At 40.3% G+C, this 23,914-nt stretch overlaps 1 protein-coding gene across 4 annotated transcripts in view; it reads left to right on the top strand.

Moving 5' to 3' along the window:
* The window catches only part of BICD1 (BICD cargo adaptor 1), a 194,288-nt gene that overhangs the window by 93,633 nt on the left and 76,741 nt on the right, over nt 1-23,914 (top strand). For all 4 annotated transcript variants that reach the window (XM_064457805.1, XM_064457814.1, XM_064457791.1 and 1 more), the window contains exon 2: nt 7,834-8,046. In XM_064457805.1, the coding sequence (XP_064313875.1) occupies nt 7,834-8,046 (213 nt within the window). The remainder of the gene's footprint in view (nt 1-7,833; nt 8,047-23,914) is intronic.

Below are 23,914 nucleotides of genomic sequence, written 5' to 3'. Positions count from 1 at the left end.
GAACAAATAAGGAAACTCCAGTTTGTCAGCTTGCTTCAAACTGAGTACAAAACATTTAGTGTTTTTCCTCCAAGATGGGGCCTGTGAAGTAAATGATACGTTGTTACATTGAAATAAAAACCCAAAACATGGATACACAAAAATCCCATTCATGTTGTGTGGCATAGAGCATAAAACTGATCATCTTGAGTCCAGAAATTATGAAATGACCAATTCTTAGACAGTTGCTTGGGTGTAACTGAGTTTTGATCAATTATCTCATATTCTTTTTGACCAGGAGACTAGTTAAGTCTAGGAACCGTATTTGCTCTTCTGAGTTGAAAAAGGGATTAGTGATGGGATCCAGCATCTTCTACTTCTTTCTAGGAGAGTTCAGCACCCTGCTTTCTCGAACACAGGAGAAATTGGACAAATGGGACACTTCCATAGCTGTAAAACAGCAAGCTGTTTTCAGCTAGCCTGTCAACCTAAAAGTTTATGCTCTAGTTTTCTTGCCTATATGCCCGTGCTGATTCAGACTGTGTTCTCAATCTGTTTCTGAGTTTTCAGTCTGTTTCCCTGCATGGGCTGTCCATCTCACATACACACAATACCTATTAAATTCCTTCTTCTCTCATTATTTTGACTAAAGGTGCATCTGTCTGTGTTTTCATTGCAATATGCCTATTTCTTGCATTTGAAGACTTTCATCACTCCAGTACTGGATTCCAAAAGAAAACCTATTGACCTCTCTCAGCTGTCTTAAATGAACATCAGGAAGTCATGTCAACTACATAAGATTTAATCTAAATTATTAATAAATGTTAGAGGCATAAAACTTTCTCACTTTTAAGAAAACATATAATATGACTGGAACTCATCAGTCACTAATGTGAGGATGTTTTTGATTGCTGTTGTATTGCAACACTGCCAAGAAACACAAGTTGGGTTTAGATTCAGTGCTACATACTGTGTTTTTCAAGAATAAAATGCAGTCCTTGTCCAAGACCCTGGGCAATCTGTGTACCCAAAGTGTGAGTAAGCAGGGAATGAGAAACAGCAAAGTGATCAGAACTGAGCGTATGCCTGTAAGAAAGCCCATGGAGAGAGAGATTCCCAGTTAGGCTGAATGCTGCCTTAGGTTTACTAGCAAAGAAACTCTTATGTGCAGGTTGATTGCAGCAGTGTTTAGGTGAGCAGGGTGTAAAATATTGGAGGTAAATTAAGGAAATAATGTGTCTAAATGGAGCCACATCGCATCTTACAGGGGGGCAGTTTTGTATCAGCTGGTTTGGGGGGAAGGGCTAGAGCCTGCTCAGCCACTCATTCCCCTGCTCAGCCTTGCCTAGAAGGGATTTCCTTATAGGCCTGTGCCTGCCACTGATTGCTCCTTATCAGAGAACCTTGAGCTTTGGTTAATGATTTGTGAAGGAAAAAAAATATATACTAAGCTTAATTAAAAAAAAAAAATCTTATCTGAAAGAGAGACACAGAATTGCAAGTGACTAAGGGAATGTTAAGTTATAAGCGGGCATTTGAGTTGTGCAACAAAATTAGGCCTGTCCCTGACATTAATCCCAGTGAGGCATCTCTAGTGAAGATTTCCACCTGTGGTGCCATACTGAGATTTGCCTAGGAAACATGCTACCCTCTTGGATAATCCCAAACTGCTTTTTCCCTGCTTTTGTGTTAGGAATGCGGAGGTAACTAATACATAACACATTCCATTTTGCAGCAAGTTAGCAACTGAAGTAGGTGATCATTTGAACCAGTTCAATGCTGTTGCATTTTGCATCAGGAAAAATAGATTAAGCGTCAAAGCCATAAAGGTAGGCTGCCTGTTTATCCTGATAGAAGTCAGGTCATGTGTTATTGCTTATTAATCATCACAGTCTAGAAAAGTGAGTTTCTATGCAAATACTTCAGAATTCCTGCCCCAGCACGTGGCTAGTAAAAATAAAACTGAAACTTGGAAATAGCATGTTTCATTATCTTCTTATGTTTTTACCTGATCTTTTGCACATGTGCTGCTTTCTACATCTAAATTAGACATCTAAATTTTTTCCTTTTTTAAAAGTGCTAAATACAATTTTTATTTTACAGACATTTCATGTCACTAACTGCACATTAGCTTTCTATAGCTGTTTATATTTGTCATATAAATATTCTTACATACGTTATTTGGAACAGGCATATTTTTCTATTGCTCTTTTGCAAATCTGTGCCCATTTTATTCACTGCATTATTTCTTCCATGCGAATTTGCTTCTGACACCGGAATTTCCATCTGAGGTTATTTAGAATTCAATGGCAAATGGCCTTTTCCTCAAAAGTTACACCTTTGTCCTTGACCAGACTGACATCTTACCTGTGTGTGCCCACTGTTGCCATCCTTTATAATGGACTCAAACAAATATTGAACATTATTGTTCTCAAAGTTCAAATTTTAAGATACCCCTAAAAAGTCATTTTACTGTTATACAATTCTAAGATTTCAGAATATATACATATACACACACACAGTGTGTTTAATGTCATCTTATTACTCAGCTTTTATGACCAACTAAGGAGATACTTTTTTCTAACTTGGTCAAAAGCATCCTTTCAAGCAAAGTCTTGAGAGAGGTGATGGGACTAGTATATGGTGAAATTCAGACTGGACTCTGTTAGGACAGTCTTTGTAGCTGACTTCAGCTATTGTGCTTCCACTGTGAAGGAATTTCTCAAGAGAATAGAACCCATAAAGAGCCCCCTCTGAGTCCCTCTTTGAATTTGGAAGGTGATGTGCTTTGTCAGAAAAGCTCTGCAATGTGATTGCTGAAACTAAGAGCCACCAAGGGACCTGTTGTGATTCCTAAGTGGTTTTAATGAGTAGTCACACTAAGCAAGGCAGCATCATACTGAAAAGAACTGTGGTAATTAACCAATATGTTTGTAAGATACAGTACAGCACCAATCCAAAATACTGTCATAGAAACAATCTAAGCAGTGAGTTGGGCATGGGGCAGAGTCTGGATGGAGGCCCATAACTAGCAGTGTTCCCCAGGGGTCTGTGCTGGGTCCAGTCCTGTTCAATATATTCATCAATGACCTGGACGAAGGGACAGAGTGTAATCTCACCAAGTTCACTGATGATGAACTCCCAGCAAGCTGGGAGGAGTGGCTGATACACCAGAAAGTCGTGCTGCCATTCAGTGAGACCTGGACAGGCTGGAGAGCTGAGCCGAGGGGAACCTCATGAAACTTAACAAAAGCAAGTGCAAGGTCCTGCATCTGGGGAGGAACAACCCCCTGCACCAGTACAGGTTGGGGGCTGAACTACTGGAAAGCAGCTCTGTTGAGAAGGACCCAGAAGTGCCAGTGGACAGCAAGGTGACCCTGAGCCAGCAATGTGCCCTTGTGGCCAAGAAGGCCAACGGTATCCTGAGGTGCATTAAAAGGAGTGTGGCCCGTAGATCAAGAGGGGTTATCCTCCCCCTCCACTCTGCCCTGGTGAGACCACATTTGGAGTACTGTGTCCAGTTCTGGGCTCCCCAGTTCAAGAAAGAGAGGGGACTACTGGAGAGAGCCCAGCAGAGAGCTACCAAGATGATCAGGGGACTGAAGTACCTCTCTTACAAGGAAAGGCTGAGAGATTTGGGTTTGTTTAGCCTGGAGAAGAGAAGACTGAGGGGGGATTTCATAAATACCTATAAATTACTAAAGGGTGAGTGTCAGGACACTGGGACTAGGCTCTTTTCATTAGTGCCCAACAACAGGACAAGGGTCAATGGGCACAAGTTGGAACACAGGAAGTTCCACCTCAATATAAGAAAAAACTTCTTTCCTGTGAGGGTGACAGCGCCATGGAACAGGCTGCCCAGGGAGGTTGTGGAGTCTCCTTCCCTGGACACATTCAAAACCCACCTGGATGCATTCCTGTGCCCCCACTCTAGGTGTCTCTGCTCAAGCAGGGGGTTGGACAAGATGATCTCCAGAGGTCCCCTCCAACCCCTACCATTCTGTGATTCCCACAGTTACAATCACAGGTCTTTGCTATACCTTCACTATAAATATCTGACTGATATATTGAAACCTTCTTCAGTGGTGAGCACACGAAACACCTCCTCTGCATTTGCACAGTACTTCTTCCCCTCCCTCAGTGTCATGTGGTATCAAATAAAAGCTATTTCCCCAGTCAGGCTTCCATAGCAGTCTGGTGTTTTCCCATGTACAATACCATAAGATATGTTCAGCAAACTAGTTTGTATCTGACACTTGACCCAAGAGCAAGTGAGCTTTCTTTAGCCTGCAGTACATGTTGCCACCTTGTCATGTTTTGATCTTCATCTGCTGTTTCTTCCTTCCATACCTGATGCCAGTGCCAGCTGCATCTAGCTCACACATATAAATGCCTGTGTTTGTGCCAAATGCTCCTACAGTCTTTACTGATGTGAATTTCCTAGCTCCTAGGGACCTTTTGACTCTTTCCTGTCCAACATGTTCAGGAGGTAATTGTGAAGGCTGAACTGGGCTGTTCCTGCTCTCCCAGGCTCCAGCCCATTCGTTGTGCTGGCTGAGCCTGAGTGTGTGTGCAAGCAGTGGTGTGAGGCGTATTGTCACATCTGGGCCTGGAAACCAGTGGTTGTTGGAAGACAGTTGTGCCTCTTATAAAGTTAGTTGACCTGAAAAGTTTTCCAGGTGGCTAACTTTACCCACTGTAGGGATGGCTTCAGTGAAAGAAGGGTGCACAGTTAATTGACATATCTACATCATAGCAAGGTTATAAGGTTTTATAAATAAGTAAACGTATTAGGCAAATTACTACAATATAAAATCAAGTAGAACAAACATCTGGCTACCAGCTGAAAAACATTGATGTATGGCTTAATTTAAAAGTGATCAGTCTCATGGAAGGCCTTAAGTGGGGTATGTCTGGAAAGTTTATATATTTTGATCTCTTTTATGTACCATGAAATACAGAAGCAGGACTTTTTTGCTTGCTTTTTAATTAAAAGTCATCTCGCATTCCTCTCCTTGTTGCATGGATCTGCATAATTTCCATCGACATGGAAAGAGAACTGTGCTTCCTTTCTTTCCTTCCTGATTTTTAATATTGATAACAGTTTAAGAAAGCAATTTAATAGAATAATATACAGTAACGTTCAAACTTGGTTGAATAGGAAAAAATGTTTAAATTATTTTCTCTGAGAGGTTTTTGTAGTCATAGGTACCAGGAAATGTTAACTGCACAGTAATTTTCTGTAATGCTGTACACCTGTCATGGTTCAGCCCCTGTCAGCAACTGAACACCACGCAGCCGCTCGCTCACTCCCCCCACCCCTGTGGGATGGGGGAGAGAATCAGAAGAGCAAAAGCAAAAGGGAAAAAACTTGTGGGTTGAGATAATAACAGTTTAATGATTAAAATAATAATAATGATAATGTAATAAAAAGGAAAAGGGAAAAAAGCCAAAACACAAACAATACAACCACTCACCACCCGCTGACCGACGCTGCCCATCCCTGAGCCATGATTGCTGCCTGCCTCCCCCGGCCAGCCCCTCCCAGTTAACATACTGGGTATGACATTACATGGTATGGAATATCCCTTTGGCCAGTTTGAATCTGCTCTTTTAGCTGTGCCCCCTCCCCTCCCGGCTTCTTGTGCACCTGGCAGAGCATGGGAAGCTGGAAAAGTCCTTGACCTAGTATAAACGCTACCCAGCAACAACTAAAACATCAGTGTGTTATCAACATTGTTTTCCTACTAAGTCCAAAGCACAGCACTGTGCCAGCTGCAGTGAAGAAAATTAACTTGGTCCCAGCTAAAACCTTGACAGCACCCTCCCCAAAATCTGTATTCATGGTCTTTCTCAAACATCACAGATGCTAAAATGGACCTTCAAAGTACATTTAAGGAAGACATAGTATGCACCTGGGAGGCCATCGTCACTGTGTACTGGTATTTACCCATAGTGATTTAACTGTAGTTCTCTGGTAGGGAGGCCTCCACCTCCCATTTCTTCATGAGCTTCTCCAGCCCTGTCAGTCCTACCTGCTGTTCTGCTGTGTTTTGATTTTTTCCCCTGTGTATGTGGCCTTTACATTTGCTTGTAGGGTCTTTATTAGACTGGTGCTTTTTGCTCAAATTAGTAACAGTGAGCCATTAAATATGAGTATGTAGAGTAAGATATAATTTATGAGCAGCGCTCCTGAAACAGTTGTTTTAGATTCACAGATATAGTGACTGAATCAGTGCTTAACAGTTTAATTAAATTGAATTTCTTGTTATTTGGAAAATTATATTCGGCAAGTTGCTGATGCTTGCTATTTCAGTAACTTGCAGTCTTTTGAGAAGACAGCTGGGTTAATACATTATTGAATATTTTTAGACTCCTTTAATGCTGAGTTCACAGGATTCTCTAAGTGAAATAGACTTAAAAGATAAAAAGTTTTTGAACAGGGTTTTGCTTTGAAGTTTCTAAGGGGCTGCCTCAGTTCTAGTGCCAGTAAAACTTAGAATGTGTTCTGAAAAGCTCTAAATAGCAGCAGTAAAACAATGGATTTTATTTGGCAAGTAGGTCTTACCGATGGGAAAGCAAGAGAGGCTACTGCTTACAGTGGGTACAAATGTACGCTCTGCTTTGTGGTTTCATAGGACTGGGTAGAAATTAGGCTTCTGGGGAGAATTTCCCACTGAAAGAACATATATTACCATGACTTATATCTTTCTCTCCTATATTGGGGGAAAAAAATTAAAAATCATGGTATTTCAAACACACTCTCTTTGAATTAAGATATACGAGAGAGCTTTTGCCTGTGTTAGGCAAAATATTCTTAACTTTACAGGCCTTCTTTTGGCTTTTTTCAGAATTAGGTCATGTCATTTCCCACCAAATGTCTGTTTTTAAAGGTAATGCAAACAAAACAGGTTTTGCCTTTATTTTACTTCATATATTATTTTATTACTATTTTTATTTTGTTTATGTGTTATTACATTATTTTTTATGTTACCATATTATTGCAGGTTTTTCCCCACTGTCTTTCATAGCTAAATGATATCTCCATCACTTCTACTATCGTGGCATGCATTTTGCTTTCTTCCAGTTGCTTCAGAGCTGTCCAAAATAACATCAGAAATTGTCACTAAGAAATACTGCCTTGTTAAACTGATCACTCTAAGCTAGTAACAAGATGAGGAGGAGAATCCCTGAACATTACCTATATTTAGAAAGTTCTTGAATGCTCAAATATTGTTTCTTTTCAGCAGAAGCAGAAAACAATGAGTACAAATGAAATGAAGGGGGTGTCAAACTCTGTGTTTAGCTTGCCAGTGGTGTAGATGGCCACTGCTTGATACTCAGCTGGTTTATCTTTCTTTCAAGTTACGGGAAACTTTTTTCCATACCATGACGTCAGCTCCTATAATAAAAGAATGTTGAAAATGGAAAGCAATTTAGAAAGATTTGTCAGCTATTTGTGCTCTTTAAAACAAAAAAACCCCACACATTTATTTTGCAGAACTAGAGAGGAAAGGAATGGACAAATTATTGGCTGGCCTCATGCAGGAGAGTTAAATACTGGCACTAATTAATGGCTAGTTAGCAGAGCACCATCTTGATCTCAGTGGAGGTCGCCTGGATAGGGGCCATAAATCCATACTGCAAATGAGAACAGCTTCAAGATGCTTCTTTTCAGTTAAATGAGATGGTGACCCTCAGCTGCTAGGAAGCTGCACCCGCAGTATTTATTAGGTCAGAGTTTGGGACTCACAGATCTATTTCATTCCCACAGGCTATGCAGCTGCTCATTATTGTTGATAATTTTTCTAGGGATTCAGTAGTTTTATACTGTGTGCTGTTTTCCTCTTGCAGGCATTTGGACAGTCCTTCTCAATTCACCGCAAAGTGGCTGAAGATGGTGAAACACGTGAAGAGACTCTCCTTCAGGAGTCTGCATCAAAAGAAGCTTATTACCTTGGGAAGATTTTGGAGATGCAGAACGAGCTGAAGCAGAGCAGGGCAGTGATCACCAACGTTCAAGCAGAAAATGAGAGACTCACTGCTATTGTCCAAGACTTGAAAGAGGTAAATGGGGGTGTGCAGGCAGCAAGGGGCTGACTTTTCTTGCAGTATCATGGATGGCATGGCTCTGAGTCATGAAAATACTACAAGAAGTAAAAATGATCACCTACCAGTCTGTGGTCATGCCAGAAACCACCTGGCCCGAGAGGGCTGTGATTTAGAAAGGGAAAAAAGTAACAATTTCTTATTTTTAAACAACAAAACCCCTTACAAATGTAATAACACCCAGTTCAGGAAGCTATAATTTCCCAAGTGCTCATAGTATTTTGCATTGCATTTTATAACACCTGCATATAAGTGAATTTTACATAAACGCATTTTATTCACACTTCTGATATTCATGCAACTCCTCTCTTTCTCAACATTCACGTAATTTCTCAGGTATTCTGGATTGGCTAGGATTAGATAAAGCTTTTACCAGATTTCTTCTCCTGTAAAGCAAAACTAAAGTTCATGATCGTGTTTAGAAAATTGGCAACAGTAAGGAAGACAAATGTAGTTATCGGCCGCATGGGACACAGTGGTTATTGATTATTTTCAGTGGAGAAATTAGTAATGTTTAATAATTTGAGTTTTTTCCTTAAAAGTTTACGCAGAAGCTTTTTAGCTTACTATTGCTTCCCTATCCCAGTTAGTGGAGAACTGATCTAATTTTACCAATTTATTCTTTCTATATGCGTGGTTAGGTTGCACAATCCATGTAGCAAAGCTCAACACAAGACCATACATGAGAGGAAGGTGACTCTGCTTCATTCAGCTTTACTAACAAACTGGCTCTCGCTGACATTCTCGTACGCTACCTAAGATGTGTGTGTCCCACCACTGTGGTCAGCACTAATTGTGAAATGGAGGATAAGGGACACTGAGTATCAAGTCCTTATCACCTGTCCTGGGTTCCTTCTAGACTTGTGACTATGTGCTCATTTTGGATGTGCCTTTTGTGCCTATAAGGAGTTGACTTTTATCGAAGTCTTGCCTTTTTGGCTTGTCCAACGCCTGTGAGTCACTGTGTAGCACTGCTGATCTATTTATTGCTCTCTCGTCTCCTTCCTTGGGTGTTGGCTGTTTTTGCCATCTGGGTGTTTGAGAAGTTGCACGAGTCTGCTGTGATCTTGATGGCCTGTTCATCGAGGTGCCGTCAATGCAGGCTTTTCTTTTGACCTTCTGCCATTTCTTCTAGAGCTTTCTCACATACATACCTCATTCATAGTGGTCTTACTGTTTCTCTTACAAAGCTCTACAGATTCAGTTTTCTAAGCAGAGCAAATACAGGCAGGGGAAGGCAACACTTGGAAGTAACCCCACATCTTTCCCAGTTCCCCCAGGAATTAGAGGCAATCCCCACTGCCCAGCTGCTGGAAAGATTTTTCCTAGGTGATTCTGGAAAATGCTTCTTTCATGTGAATTTAACAAATTAACAAAGATTATCATGTCTTCTGTAGCTGAGTGGAACAGCATCCTCTTAACCTACAGAAACCCCTGGGACAGGGTCCTTTACTCCCATTGAACATTCTTATTTAACGGTTGCAAGGGACTTACCCATAATGCGAGTCAGGTTTCAGTAAGAAGTGAATATATGCTATTTATTCACAAGATCCAAATAAAATATGTGATTGTAATTGCTGTTGCGGTGGTTCACAAAAAAAAAGAAAAAAAAGAAAGAAAATCAAGTTTATATCTACTCATCCTAAAATCATATCCTAAAAGCTTCTCTTGTAGCAGGCAACTAGTTGCTGACACACCTGCATAGTCATTTGATTAAAGATAGTGAGTCAGCAGAATCCTAGTGACCTGGGGTTCAGTCACAGATGAACAATCAAGCTAGAGGGTATGCGTTTGTCTTTGTACTCGATTTCTTTCTCTGGGGTCTCCTTGGGATTCCTTCAAATGCAAATCTCCCTTCCATTTTCTGTCATGATTATTGATCTGTAAGTTATTCAGGAGGCAGTTTCAGTACCTGTCCTCCCTAGCATATCGATTGTCCTCGTTTCTTTGGAGATAATAGTAACCCCTAGTGTGAGAGCAGCTGCAATTATTTCCTGCTCTAACGCTAAACAGAAACAAGCCTTAGTAGTTAATTAAGGTGCAAGAAAAGAATCTACTTGAATAAAAATAAGGCTGATAAACTGTTATTATCAAGATGATGTTGGACCCTGAGTATGAAGTCCTTGACGATGTTGAACTTCTATATTGTGAAACTACAATCAATGTATTTGAACATAAATGCCCTTAATCAGTTAGTTTGTTACCAAGCTTATACCAGACATTGTTATGATTAATTACTTGAATATAATAAGAGATAGAGAGGTGATTGACACCTACCTTGGGCTCTTAGGGATTTTGTCACACTGAATTACACTGGTATTTCACCTTGTGCACAAAGGAGTCTCACCCTTGTACCCAGCTCAGTATACCTTGGTCCAAACATATAAATCCTTCAGCTGTGATGTCCAAGTGCCTGCGGAAATGAGGTGCCCTTCTACTCTCAGTGATTATGAACTTTGTCTGCTTGGTTCTGCTGATAGACTTAGCTTACTGCAATTCTTGACAACCACTAAGGCAAAAAAACCCCATTTTTAAAATTAAATGTCTGGTACATTTTGGGGTAAAGACAGTCATTAGAAGCTGTCACAGGTAGATCGTGACAATGAGAAAGTAATCGTGTCTTTTTAATCAATATATTTGAAAATCCAGTTAGAGAAAAAATGGAAGAAAAAGGGATGGTGTTTATGTGAGCAGCCGTACTGAGTGATGTAAAGATAGATTCTAGATGTACGTTACTTAGCTGCATCCTGTCTCTTTCTCTCCCTGCTTCACCCTCCCAAGAGAATATGCTTTATAGTTGTTTTTTAAACCTTACTTATAAGCTAAAACAACAAAAAAAATATCACTCCTTTCACCTTCAGACTTAATATAAAAGGTTTGAATAACTGCTTTGTGTTTCTGGAAATAGCATTTTTGCAGAGATGACACTTTATCTGTGCACTCAGTCCCTTATAATACTGAAGACTGATTGCAAGGTTTTCAAAAAGTGACCTGTGTTATTTGTACCACACCCCTAAATAACACTGTCGGTGCTCCTCCATTCTCTAGTCTCTTGAGGGATTCCCTTGTGAATAGGTTCTGCTTTCTGAATTTGTGCAGAAATCCAGTGTCATATGAATGTGTATGAGAATTTTGTGAACCATCAGAATACACTTGCATGAATGCTGATGACTTCTAGGAATCTTGGGAATTCCATAGCCCCAGAGTTTAAAAATTCATGCCTTTTAGCAAGTATCTGCTATATAGTCATTGCTGATGTCTGCGGGGCAGCTTGACCCGGATCCCTCTTGCTGTAAAAGGGAATGTATCAGGCTCAGGTCTCTGGAGATTATGCATCTCAGTCTGGGGAAGCAAATAAACTGATTTCAATGCTCATCACTAGAAAAAGACATATTTTTGAAGAACTTGAACATTTGTTTCACCCTGATGGTGAAGGATGAACCAGGAATCTCTGTACACAAATGGCTTTCTAGATTCACGTTAAAATAGTCAAAAAGGTAAAACACCAGCAGCGTTATTTTTCATAAAATAAAATTCCCTGGGGTTTTGGATAGGAATATTATTAGCTATTATCTAACTAAAACAATACACATTTTGGAAAGCAGGTAGCCCTTTTCATTCTTTTTTTCCACCAAGACCTCAGACAGGGGACGTAGAATGTTTTTTGGAAATTCTTAAAACTGCTGTAATCTGAACCAGAAAATACACTGATTTTAGGAGTGAGGCCAGAGAAATAATGTTTTAGCAGAGACCAGATTTTGTGTTTGTTATGAATCACATGGTTTCTGGTATGTGGCCTCTCTGTGTGAAGAGATCAGTATGGATGGTTATTAGCTCATTTAACCTTTTCTAACTGCCTGACTTTATAATAATATTAAACATTTTTTAAAAATACAATCTTTTAGAATTTTCTAATTCTTCGGTGTTTGTTTTTTTCTATTTAAAAACACTGTGTTTACTTATAGTTGGAAGATGAATGACTGGTTCTTCCATTTGTGCCATTGGTAACCCTAAGCCTGTTAGAGGTGGATAAAGAAGGTGAAATCACTACTCTGAGAAGCTGATTACTGACAGAGGTGGTTATGCATGCAGAAATGATCCAGCTCAGAAGGTGGAGCAGAAAGTCCTTGTGATATCATACTCCTCCTTCCTGAGGAGGCTGAATGCCTTGGAACTGGACATTTGTCTCAAAAGAGGTGGCAACTGAGGAGAAAAAACATGAAGCAAAGAAGGGAAGTTGGTGAAGGTGCAGGAAATGGAGATGAAAGATGATAGTATGGTTTGAGTTTTGACTAGGATTAGGAGTTGTGCAAGGTGGGTAGATGAATGCTTTTGTGCCTGAAGAGGCTGGCAAGTATGGGTCAGCTTTTTCTTCCCAACAGGGCTAGTGAAAAGAAGGAGGAATAACGTAAGAAATTTGGGAAGCAAAGCGTTAACATTCATAGTCCATGCTACTAAATGTTACAGCAGCAGCTGCTGGGCTTGCAGAAAGAATTTGGCACCTGGGTACCTGCAGTCAAGGAGATAACAGATGAACAGAGGTTTATGTGATAGCAATGTTAATGGGCAATGGTGACAGCACACACCTGGGCTTCTGGAGAGCAAAAGTAGGGATGAGAGCACTGGAAAACTGGGTGGGGAGAAAAATATAAATTGGTGAGGCATTATGGGCTGAAACCAGGTAAAAAAAATATCTAGGATGAAACTGTGCAGCCCTACTACCCTAAACTTCTATTCACTTCAGCTGTAGAAAGATCTTGTACCTTCTTCTAATGAGAAAGCATGCGTGTGATAGCTTGGACTCTTTTTGAGGGGAGTCTTAAGTATGATGCAAAGTGTGAGCACTTGTGCTGGGTGAATAATTATAAGTGTTACTGGTAGCTATGGCCACTTCAGAAACGTAACCTCATGCTAAGTGGCCAGAGCTGCATTCTGAAAATACATAAGAAATGGAAAAATTTTAAAGGCATTGTGTTCAAGCTTACTTTTATCCTAAAAAAATGCATTAAGAATTGGTATTTTTATATTAAATACACCTTCAAAAATTTCCTAACTGCCTATTTGCCATTTAGAAGTTATACTTTCTCAGTCTGAAGAGTTAGGCTTTATTCTGAATTGTCAAAAATTAGAGAAAGCCCTAAAAACTTTAAATGTAAATATATATCTAGCTAATACACAGACCAATTTCAGGTTCTTGTTTTGTTGCTCTAGGATTACAGTATAATGGGACTTGGGTACAAAACACTTCCTATATAATGTAGGATGTAGTTAAGTCCAAAACTGAGATTCTTAACGCATCCAGTTGTCATCTATTCTTGGATGCTCCTGCAGTCATTAGGTGCCTAAGTTTCCACCTGTAAAATTTTCTGCCCATCTAATGGTCTGTTTTCAGACACGTTCAGGAACACCTCTGACTTGGGCCGAGTTCTATTACTACACTGTTGCTGCATATTGAGCACTGCTGTAGGTGCTACTGGGATCCTCCAAGCAGATGTTTCCCCAGCTGACATAGTGATGTCCTTCCACTCTCTGGTTCTGTGACTGTGGCAAGGTTTGGGGCTCCAGTTTCTACTCTGCCTGAGGGATTATGAGTCCACTTCTCCCCCTTAAGAAAGTGCCCTGCAAGTCAGCTGGCAGGCTCTTCATTCCTTCAGATGAAGCTGTTCCACATTGTTGGGGGATAGTTAGTATTTTGCAGGTCAGGGAGAGTGAGAGTGAGCAAGCTCATGAGAATGACTGTAGCCTAAAGGCTAAGCTGCTCAGCTGGGAATAGGGAACTAGCTGTTTCAATTAATGTTTAATAAGAAATACTTAAATATTAATTGGGGCAGAGACCAGAACCCCAGTCTCTCCTCCGTGAGGTGATAGTCCTCAGCAAAGGCTGTCTCCATCCCTCAGATGGAGCGTGGTCTTTTCCTTGTATCTCCCATGTCCATAGTTAGTGGTTTGACTACTGAGCTATTGGAGGTAGCTCCAGGTTACCTAGTGAGGTAACTTTCTCCAACTCTATGTTGGAGAAAGATGGAAAAGGTAAGTCTGAGAGAGGAATCATTGCTACGAACCATGTACTGTGGGAAGCACCTTTTAGCAACCTGGCCATAATGACAAAGCTTTCTAAGAGAGTAGTGAACTCTCTTCAGCATTATTAACTTGCTTTCCCTCGTGGTTGTCTAATTTTCTCCATGCATAGATTAGGGAACCTGTAGTTGTGCTTTGACGATTATCCTGGACAATGAAGTGATTTGTGGTGACTCGCACAACGCATGCAGCATCCTTCCATGATCTCGCCTCCTCCCTCATGATGATGTCCTGTGCTTTCCAGTGACTGTGTTGACAGACTTACCCCACTCAGTCTACTGAAGAATAGAAGTTTCTTTTGGCATTTGCACCAATTAAATAAAGCCTGCGTTATAAATATATTTATCTTCTTACTAATATTACGCTGGTACTTGCAGCAGTGGCTTCATTTCTTGAGGGAGAACGAGTAAGGAAATACAGTGAAGTATTCCGTATGGCCATTGATAATGGTGTCTTCATCTTAATGTACCTTCATGCAAGCACTGCTTTTTGAAAAGAAGCTGTAGGAATGTGATGCCAGAGCAGCCCACGGAGATGATGGTTGCGGTCAGAGCTGCCTGAGAAACAAAGTGCAGCAGAGAGGTGATAGAGAGATGGCAGAACTGTTCCTCCTGTCAGGAGAGTTCTCTCATCGCAATTTAGGGTAGTATTAGCATAGTCACTCTAAATGTCTACATTTACATTCATTTGTTTTGAAAGTTTCCTTCAACTGGGTAGAACCTGCTGTAAATTAGGTTTAGAATATAAATTTGTTACTTTGCCCACTGGGAGGTGTTTTTCTTTTCTCCCTCCTGTTTTTAGACAAGCCTGCTGAAGGGAGATTTCCTAGCTTGCTGGTGCCCAGCCATCCTCATAAATTTTTCTCCCTCCTTTGCTAACAGTACTAATGGTTTTTGTTTTTGTTTTTTTTTTTTTGTCTTGAGAAGTGGAATAGTTTGCTTCCAAATGTGTTATTTCCTTCTGCTTTCAGGAAATTTTTTCAGATCACCCTTAATCCTAATTATTGGATAATAGCATAACATTCTAAAACACAGGAAATTTTATTATATGATGTTGACCTGCTACAAATCAAACTCCAGTGTACACTTGTGCCTTATCTAGACCTCTTTAAAAACATATTAACAGTTTCTGTAAGCAGTCAGGTGTTAATGGTTTTCCAGTGAAGGCACTTACTTGCCTGTGCTCTATCTAGACTGGAGAGAGCTGCAGGATCTTGGGGGGCTTTCGGCTGAGCAGGGTGGAAAGTGAGCCTGTCCTTGCTCCGAATTCCTGCCCTCTTGATAACAGTCTCTGGAAAATCAGCAGTGCACATTTGAAAGTGAAGGCCACCGTCGGGCCATCATTGGAGTGACTGCAAGTGGTGCCCTTCGCTATCACTGCTGGCCATGCCTTTAACCCTTGTTCTGTTTTTTCTTTCTGACACACACACACATTTCCATTTGTACTGTGTTCATGTCAGTCTCACTATTCCTTTTACAACTGCCTACATCTGCTTGCTGCAGGCTGATGTAGACCAAGGTGTAATCTCTGTAAAAGAGGTCCACTGCAGAGTTCCTCTTAACAGTCAATAAAGGTAACGTGCGGGTGGGCTTGGTGGCTATTGTCGCCACTGGCTGCGATGGACAAAAATAACAGTGGACCACGCTGAAGTGTAAAGCTTGGCTTTGTGGCACGAGGCAGTCTGGAAAGTACAAAGCTGTGGAAGTTGTCATCAACGGGTGTTTGCTGACAAAACCTTTTTACTAATTTTCATGTAGTTTTTACAGTGGTTTTGCAGGGGCGTTATTTTGTAGAGTTAGATGCTGATGCTTGTTGAATGTTTTTTTTTTTCTGCCCTGTGTGTTTACTTTCCCTGTTCAGAGAGCTTTACTTCTGAAAAGAAACAAAATGGCTTTATTTAGCTTGGAGACCATGGCTTGGAGACAGAAAAATAAAGCAAGCTGTGACTTGTAATTCTACCAAATCTTTCCTCATGCTGTGAAAGGGATAGATATAGTAGTAGCCTGATACTGTCTATCTGTCAAATAGCTTTAAGTATAGGCAGCAAGACCTGTACTATGTAGACTGCTTCTGAGTGCCTTTATTAACAGATAAAGGTTTAATTATAAATCTGCCATTCAACTTTATCTACTACTTAATCACCACCAAATGCTTTCTTGTGGTTCTTGTTTCATGCATTGGCTAACAAACCCCTTGCTTCTACAAGTGGAACCAAAGGTGACCGTTGTAAGTGTCACCCTTTTATTTCCTGAAATATGGTTTAGAATAATAAGTTGCTATAATGCTATAATTGTTCATAAAATGGTTGTGTTTCCAAGTTCATAGTCATCATAAGCACCAACTGTAATAGAATAGGAAGGTCAACAGTGCAGGATAAATACATTTTGTTGTGAAACTCTTTCTCAGGGTAATCTTCAGCTCCTTGTTCTGCTGTTCTTGCCCTCAGATATACCTGCAAGCTACCAAAAGCATCTTCGGTTGGTGGTGTTTCCTGTTAATGATCCTGGAACAATGACTTAGGATCCAAATTTGTTGTCCAACACATGGCATGACACCGTTTTCTTTGGCAAGGTTCAGGCATTTAGCTCTGCTGTGAATAACAGAGTCAAACAATGGACAGTAGGGAGGTCAAAAAAAGGCCAGGCGGGATAATGGAGCATAACCAAGGGACTGTTGCATAAATACAGAGTGTCTTATTATAAACACTCAAATTCCCAGCTCCTGCTTTCAGAAAGGGTCCTTTGCAGGGCCTCAAATAGAAAATGAAAGAGGGTGTACTTTCAGCTGCGCTCTGTAATCTCTAGGCAGTAATTAATCAAATCGGGATCTGGCAGTGCTCATTCTTACATAAGATTGGTAAAATAATGACCCCTTATTTGTGTCGAGGTACTGTTTCAAAGCCCTTTATGTACACCCCTGTACAAGGTATTCTGTGAGAATGTGCTGAAATGACAGCTGTGGAAGCCAGAGGTATACCTGGCTTTAAAAAGGAGCGAGACAGATTTCATGGAGGATGGGGCCATCAGTGCTGCTTATACTTGAAGATTCAGACCCAGCACCCAGCTCAGAAAGTTCCTCAACCCCCTGATACAGAGGGCTGAGAAGGAACACCAGGGAAAGCATCATCATGTAACAACCCTGTTTCTTGGGTGTTACCCACCGGTGAGTGACTGCTGCCAGAGGCAGGGCATTCGACTAGCAGCTCTCTGAACTGAGAAAATGTTAGTTTTGTGCCGCCTCTACTTTTAAGAAAAATGCTAGACTTTGCTGACTTGTTTTTGTTTCTAGGCGAGGAAGCCCTCATAAGAACTGCTTGTGCTGACTCACTCTTTTCAGTATTAATTTGCTGGTTAAGAATAACTTGGGCTTTTGTCTATTCAAGTGGTGTGGAGTAAGACAAGTTTTTGGCAGTGCTGGGATTAGCTGTTTTGCCAGTTTTTAAAGAATCCTTGCAACGTGATCTGGACTCTCAGGAGCAAGATCCCAGGAGTTGTGCTGGCTTGTACCTTGTGACTTCATTCATTTGCGTGGGATTAAGCGGGAAGGGAAGAAGACCCTGAGTGCCAGACTTTCTGAAGCTTGAGTCCAAAAGCTTAAGCACTATTCCTGATAAAATAAAGACATAAGAAGGAGGAAAAATTTTTGCTGAGAGTCCTCACTGGCTGAGTGCATAAGCAAATAGAGCATAAGTCTCAGTGACGTGCCACTGATAAAGAATATTAAGCAAAGAATGAAAGTCAGTTTGTCGTCCCTGTTCCAATTAATGCCCTTTGATATTTTTTTTAAATACCCTGAGCAGTTCCCAATTTAAAAAAGAAAAAAAAAAAAAGAGTTAAAGCTTCTCTGAGAGACTGATGCTTTCTTCCCGGTCATTCAGTGTGAGAATATGCCTGGCAATTGCTGAATGTTTTATGCCTTCAGGACTCATTGGGGTTACAGAACAGTAATCGTGATGTATTCCTAGTCATCAGCACACAAGTAGTGCAATCTTGTTTCTCTTCCCCTGGGAGTCCCCGTGTTTATTGTAGCTCTGCCTAACTTTAACTTCTGTTGTTGACTTTTTCCCTTTCTCTGCATATGGATGCATCACTGCCTGTTTTTCTAACCTGCTTTCTCCTAAACTTTTGAAATTGCTCATGATTAAGCATTGCAGAACTGATGGCACTGAAGAGTCAATTCAGAGATGAGATCCACCAACCAAAACTGAAAACCTAACGATCTCTTCTGGTGTTGTAATTAGTACTTGGACCTTGAGAGAAACTCATGCATGCTGATCACACGTGGACAATAATTACCAGCTAAGGGACTTGAGCTTCCACATGTGCTTTTATTTGTTGAAAGAAACGTATTTATTTTCAGAGGGTTTTTTTTGGTCCTTTAATCAAGACTGATTTATTTGTAAGGGTTTCTCTGGGGATTTACTGGGTAATTTTGGGCAACAGGATTTACCTTTTCCTAGGGAAATGTCTTAGATACCAGGGCACAGAACATTGCTGGTGACCTTACCCCGGAAGTGGATGATTTGTTAGGTGCAATCAGAGTGAGACTGAGCATGGCTCATCTAATACATGCCTTTGGATAGCCAGTGACTTCTAAAAATTTCCTTGGCAAAAAACCCCACCAAACACATAGAAAGAAAGACATCACATAGAAGCAAACCTATGAAACCCTGAAAAACCTGAGAAAAGGAAGCATCTCTGGGGTTTATATTTTTGTCGTCTGATGGCACCCTGTAATTTGGATTCATTTAGCCTTAGAAAACTGAAGTATGCTCTGTGTGGCAATGTGATGCCATCCTTAAGTATGGTCCTCCGTGGAGTAGGCTCTCCTGTTCCATTCCTTCTTCTGCATCAAAACTCCAAACTCATTACCAGTTTGGCACTGGTATGAAATCAGCAATAACTTCTTGGCTCCCATCATCCGTGCTAATTGTGCTGTCTACAATAAACTCTGTTCTCAAGGGGAAGAATATAAGAGGAAGATGACAGGAAGGTGAACAGCAAGAAACTCAGATATGCCACCTATTTTTCTCCCTTTGCCATTATTACAATATATGAAACAAGCTGGTTATTTTTAGTTTTTCTCAACCGTCAGTGCCAGTCAGCATCCAGGAGGAGGGCAGTGAGTCAAGCAGAGGTCAGACAGTGTCATCACCCTTTCATTGTGATGGTCAAATCCACTTTTAAGCTGCAGGATTGAGAGAAATGCACTTTTGCTGGCAAATGTTTCAGATGTGTACGTGCAGATGCTCATACATAATGAGAGCTTGTCTGCTCCTGTGACATTATTGTTCCAAAAACCCATCAAATAGGTAGGACTAGATATGAATGCAATTTTTGTCTTCACTGCTCATTCATTCTGGCTGTGTAGCCTTTCTTCTCCTTTTGAAGCACAGTACGTTGGCTCTTTCAGCCAAATGTGCCTTGAAGGCATCATCGTAGATATGTGATTTTCACTTCAGTGAAACGGTCAGAATGTCTGTTCTGATGCTGGCTGTGAACTATATGTGAAGAACCGTTGTGGCATTACAGTGTCAGCTTCAGAGCGAGATGGGTTAAAAATGGGACATTTCCCATCAGTCCTGCAGACCTCATCACAAAAATGGGATGCAAAGGCAATACTGTTTGCAAATGCAATACTGTGAGTTTTGGCTAATGATGCAGGGTAGTTTACCTCTGTTGCTCATATTCCCTCCTGTCTCATTTTCCCAATGGAAGTGGCAACACAACAGCAACGAAAAGATACCAGTTTCTGATTCTGTGCTTAGTAGCTGTGCTTGATTGAAATGGCAAAATCCTGGCCATTGTGAAGAAAGGAAAGTGATTCTTTCCCAAAGAGCTTCTCACAAGTGCAGTGGCCATCAGCCCTCTCAAACACAGCAAGCAGAGAGCTCAAGGCAGGTAAGAAAAACAGGGAAGAAAAAGTAAAAAATCTAATAAATCGATATAGACAGGGATTGGTTGTCAAGTAACTAGGAATATATTAATTAGAGAAATTGGGCATTTTGGCCTATACAAGTCAGCAACAAGGCTCCATAAACTGATTCTGCCTTGGTTTGCTACAAAAACCTGAGAGAAAAAGGGTGGCCTTGGTTTGTGTCAAGACTTCAAATGCAGTGAAGAAGGACTGAATCTGCAGACCCCTTTGCAAGATGTCAGAAAAGAAAGTCCAATTCACAAATACATGTAAGTGTGTTTTGAAGCAGAAGCATAAAAGGTGTCCAGGAAAGCCTATGGATAGCCTTATTCATGATACTTTCAGTCATGTTCATAGGCACTTTGTACAACTGGTGCTCACCTTGTTTTGGCAGCAATTCTCATAAGCATTTTACTGTTCAGTAAGTTGTTAAGCATGTAAGAAATAGCTATAGACGTGCTTCTGTGTGTATAGTGTGTTTTTGACCTTCATTTTATTACTGGTCTTTGAGACATCATCAGAAAATTTTTGTTTTGGAGGCTAGGAGCTATTTTTTATACAGCTTGGTTTGCCCAAGCTCTATAAATGTCAGTGAAGATTTGAAGTCAGTCCATTGACAGCTTTAATTTATTAGATTTTTACATTGTTTTATGTTTTTATCCTTTGCAGTCACTTTCAAAAAGCCAGTTATGAATTTTCTATTACCACTTTTCTTGCCCTCTAAGAGTTATGAATGACTCTTCTTCCTAACCTAACTACATAATTTCTTTTCACCAAATTTGTTATGAGATGGAGTTATACACCAGAGACATAACTGTTTTAAAATAAATCACTCTATAGGCTATAAATGAAATTGACCCTTAAATTTCTAATAGATTTAAAAAAAAACTATTATGTTGTTAGTCCACTTGAAATTGTATTAACATCTTCAAGGGAAAGAAATAATGACAGTGCATGTTCTGAAGTTTAAAAACTGAAAAAGTTTTAGAGCATTGGGAAAGAAAAAAACCGACTTGTGTGGGTCTGGAAACTTACAATAAGAAACTTGCAACCCTGCTGGTGTTTCTGTTTAGGAAATCCTCCTCTTTTTAGCATGTTATCAGTAGTAATAAACTCTTCTTTTATGGTTAGCTCTAACACAGGGCAGCTACACCACCTGCCTCCTGCTGAATCCAGGCTGTGAATTGCCTGGGTGAGCTGAGGGCTAGCTTGTAGGAATTCAATGAATATTATTACCTGGCTTCACACTGCAGCAATCAGAAAGGCAAGGCAAACCAACTACCAGCTCAGCTTCAGCAGCATCTTTGTAGATTAATCATTCTTTTATACCCATTTCCTTTGGGGAACCGTATTTCCTTTTCAGACCCAATAAATGCATGTTATGAACCAGAATTCTGAAGCTGCCATAACACCATCTATATTTTTGTTCTTAGCTGAACTCAGAAATATCAGAGATATTGATTCTTTGCATAGTCACAATAATCAGCGCTACAGCCTCTGTAACTCTGTGCCTTGAGGAAGGAATAGCCATGATCATCTATTTAAAGGCAGGATAGTTAGCAAAAATTTTGTTCTTTGTCTAAAACTGGAAAGCTGCTTGCTTCCAAAGGTAGCAAATTTATTGGATATTGTTTTCAGCCCTGCTGTCATTGTATTAACAATCATGGTAATAACTTAGAGTGGATTGGAGAGGTAATCTTTCTTTCCATCCAGAACCAAATGCAGACTGGATTATCGTTGTGTTTTTCATATCATGTTGCACTGACCTTTTCCCTGCTGGGTTGTAAGCAAGCCCAGGATGATAAAACCAAAATGGGCTGGTTTCTTCTTTATTACGTGATGCTACTTAAGGAAATTTAGCCTTGACTATTTTCTTGCCCACCACTGCAGCAAAATTTTGGTATAAGAATCATACATCTTGCAATGTTTGAAATATCAAAGCTTATCTTATTACTGAAACTTTACAAAACAGTCAGTTTTTGCTACATGTACATAAGCATTTTTGTTTAATAGTTTTTTATGCTAGATTTTATGAGAAAAATTCCCTCTTATTTGTGCCTTGAAGCAGTGGAGACAGCTCTAAGCATTGTTCCCACCTGAGGTCTGGAAGGTCAGGTTATTTTTAAAGCTAGTGCTGCAGCTGAAAAACAGTTCAAGCCCTATAATGGTGTCATTCAATGGTGTGGTAAAATGAGTTGTGAAAACAACAGTAAAGTAAAATAAACACATGTCACTTCCTCCACTGAAGCACATAACTCAGGGGCTGCTGGGGTGTGGAGACACGTGCCTTCTCTTCCTCTGGCTTTCTGCTTTCCAACTCCCATCTGTAATCCATTAGAAACCTTCATTATTTCAGCATGATCGGGGTTAACTTCTAAACATGATTTATTGCTGCCACCTCTCACAAATACACAGATGGAACCTGTGTTTTCAGCTATGCTTTTTATTCAGTTAGAATCAGATTTTTCTTGTTGTTGCTGTAATTTTCACTTTATAGTGTGGGGTTTTATTGCACAGACTTGATAGCTTATTATTGTTCAAACAAGGGTGGGGGAAAATAATTTGGTCTGAGAAAGGTTGTATATGAAATACACATTTTCCTTTCAGTTGTTTTGGGAACAACTTTCATGTCCTTCAGAACAGATTTTTTTTTAAAATGTTATTTATTAAGTATTTTCCCAGAGTTTTCACTACTTTTCTTTTAGAAAATAACAGCAAGCACTGAAGTACTAATTTGGCCCTTCTGCAAAGTGCATCTTTAATTTGAAGTCTTTCTCTCTCATCTTTCCCCCATGCTGCAGCTTCTGCTGGTGTGTGTGGTGCTACCCTGTCCTTGCAGTTGCCCAGCTGAACAGCAAGTCCATGCAGTACTGGTACCTTGCGTTTTCACATACCTTGGAGTGAAAAGCTTTACTGAAAAATAAAAACTACTTTTATTTAAAGAAATGCTGTTATGTTATGCAAAATAGATAAAGAATAGGCAAATTCTTTTAATAGCAGAGATAGTTCACCCTAGGTGAACCTTTTTTTATGTTTATGTACTTCATTTTTTTTTTCGAAAGAGGCCTCAGACTTCCTATAAAACAAATGATTTATCCCATATTATTGTTGCACAGGCCAAGCCACATCCTACCCCTTCTCTTAAATCCAGCCAGATTTAAGATGTAGTTATACTGGGAGGTTTAAAAGTGATGATGGAGATGTGTCTGGGTGTGTGCTGAGCTCCCTTGTGCAAGGCTGGGATTTCAGAGGGCACCGACTGCAATAAATGTGGTCCTAGTGGAGGTTTCTTATGCAGCTGGGTAGCTGGCTGGCAGCTAGTGATAGCACCTAGGGATTATTTGAAGAGGATTTTTCTCCCAGAGGAGACGGATGGATTTCCTGTGGCTCCAGCGTGGCTTTTCTGGGAGTGGATAAGTGGGACAGCAGTCGAGTTATGAGGGGACGTGGATATGAAAGAACAAGCACTATTAGAGCACCTTCCCTGATTAAGATAATGGCCATTAAGGGGTTGTATCTGGACATTGCACAAGTCCTCTTGTCTCTGGGTTGATGGGTTGGTAGGCTTTTGTTTGCTTGCCAAGATCACTGGTAAGTAGGATTGGTGTTTGTGTTTTAAGAAAAGTTAATAAGGAAAAAAACATCCAGACTAGATACCACCAGTTTTGGGTTTTTTTCAGCAAGGAAAACTTATAGCCTTATAAGTTTAATAATTTTGTGCCTTACTCAGGCCAGGCACATGCATTTCGACTATCCTCAGTATAAAAATAGCCTGAAGGCAAACCCAGGCATGTATTACCTCTTCAACTAAGCAATCCCTTGTAAGATTCAG

This window comes from Phalacrocorax carbo, chromosome 1, assembly GCF_963921805.1.
Source record: "Phalacrocorax carbo chromosome 1, bPhaCar2.1, whole genome shotgun sequence".
Classification (NCBI taxonomy): domain Eukaryota; kingdom Metazoa; phylum Chordata; class Aves; order Suliformes; family Phalacrocoracidae; genus Phalacrocorax; species Phalacrocorax carbo.
Note: the sequence above shows the minus strand (reverse complement) of the source record. Positions and strands in the feature narration are given on the sequence as shown.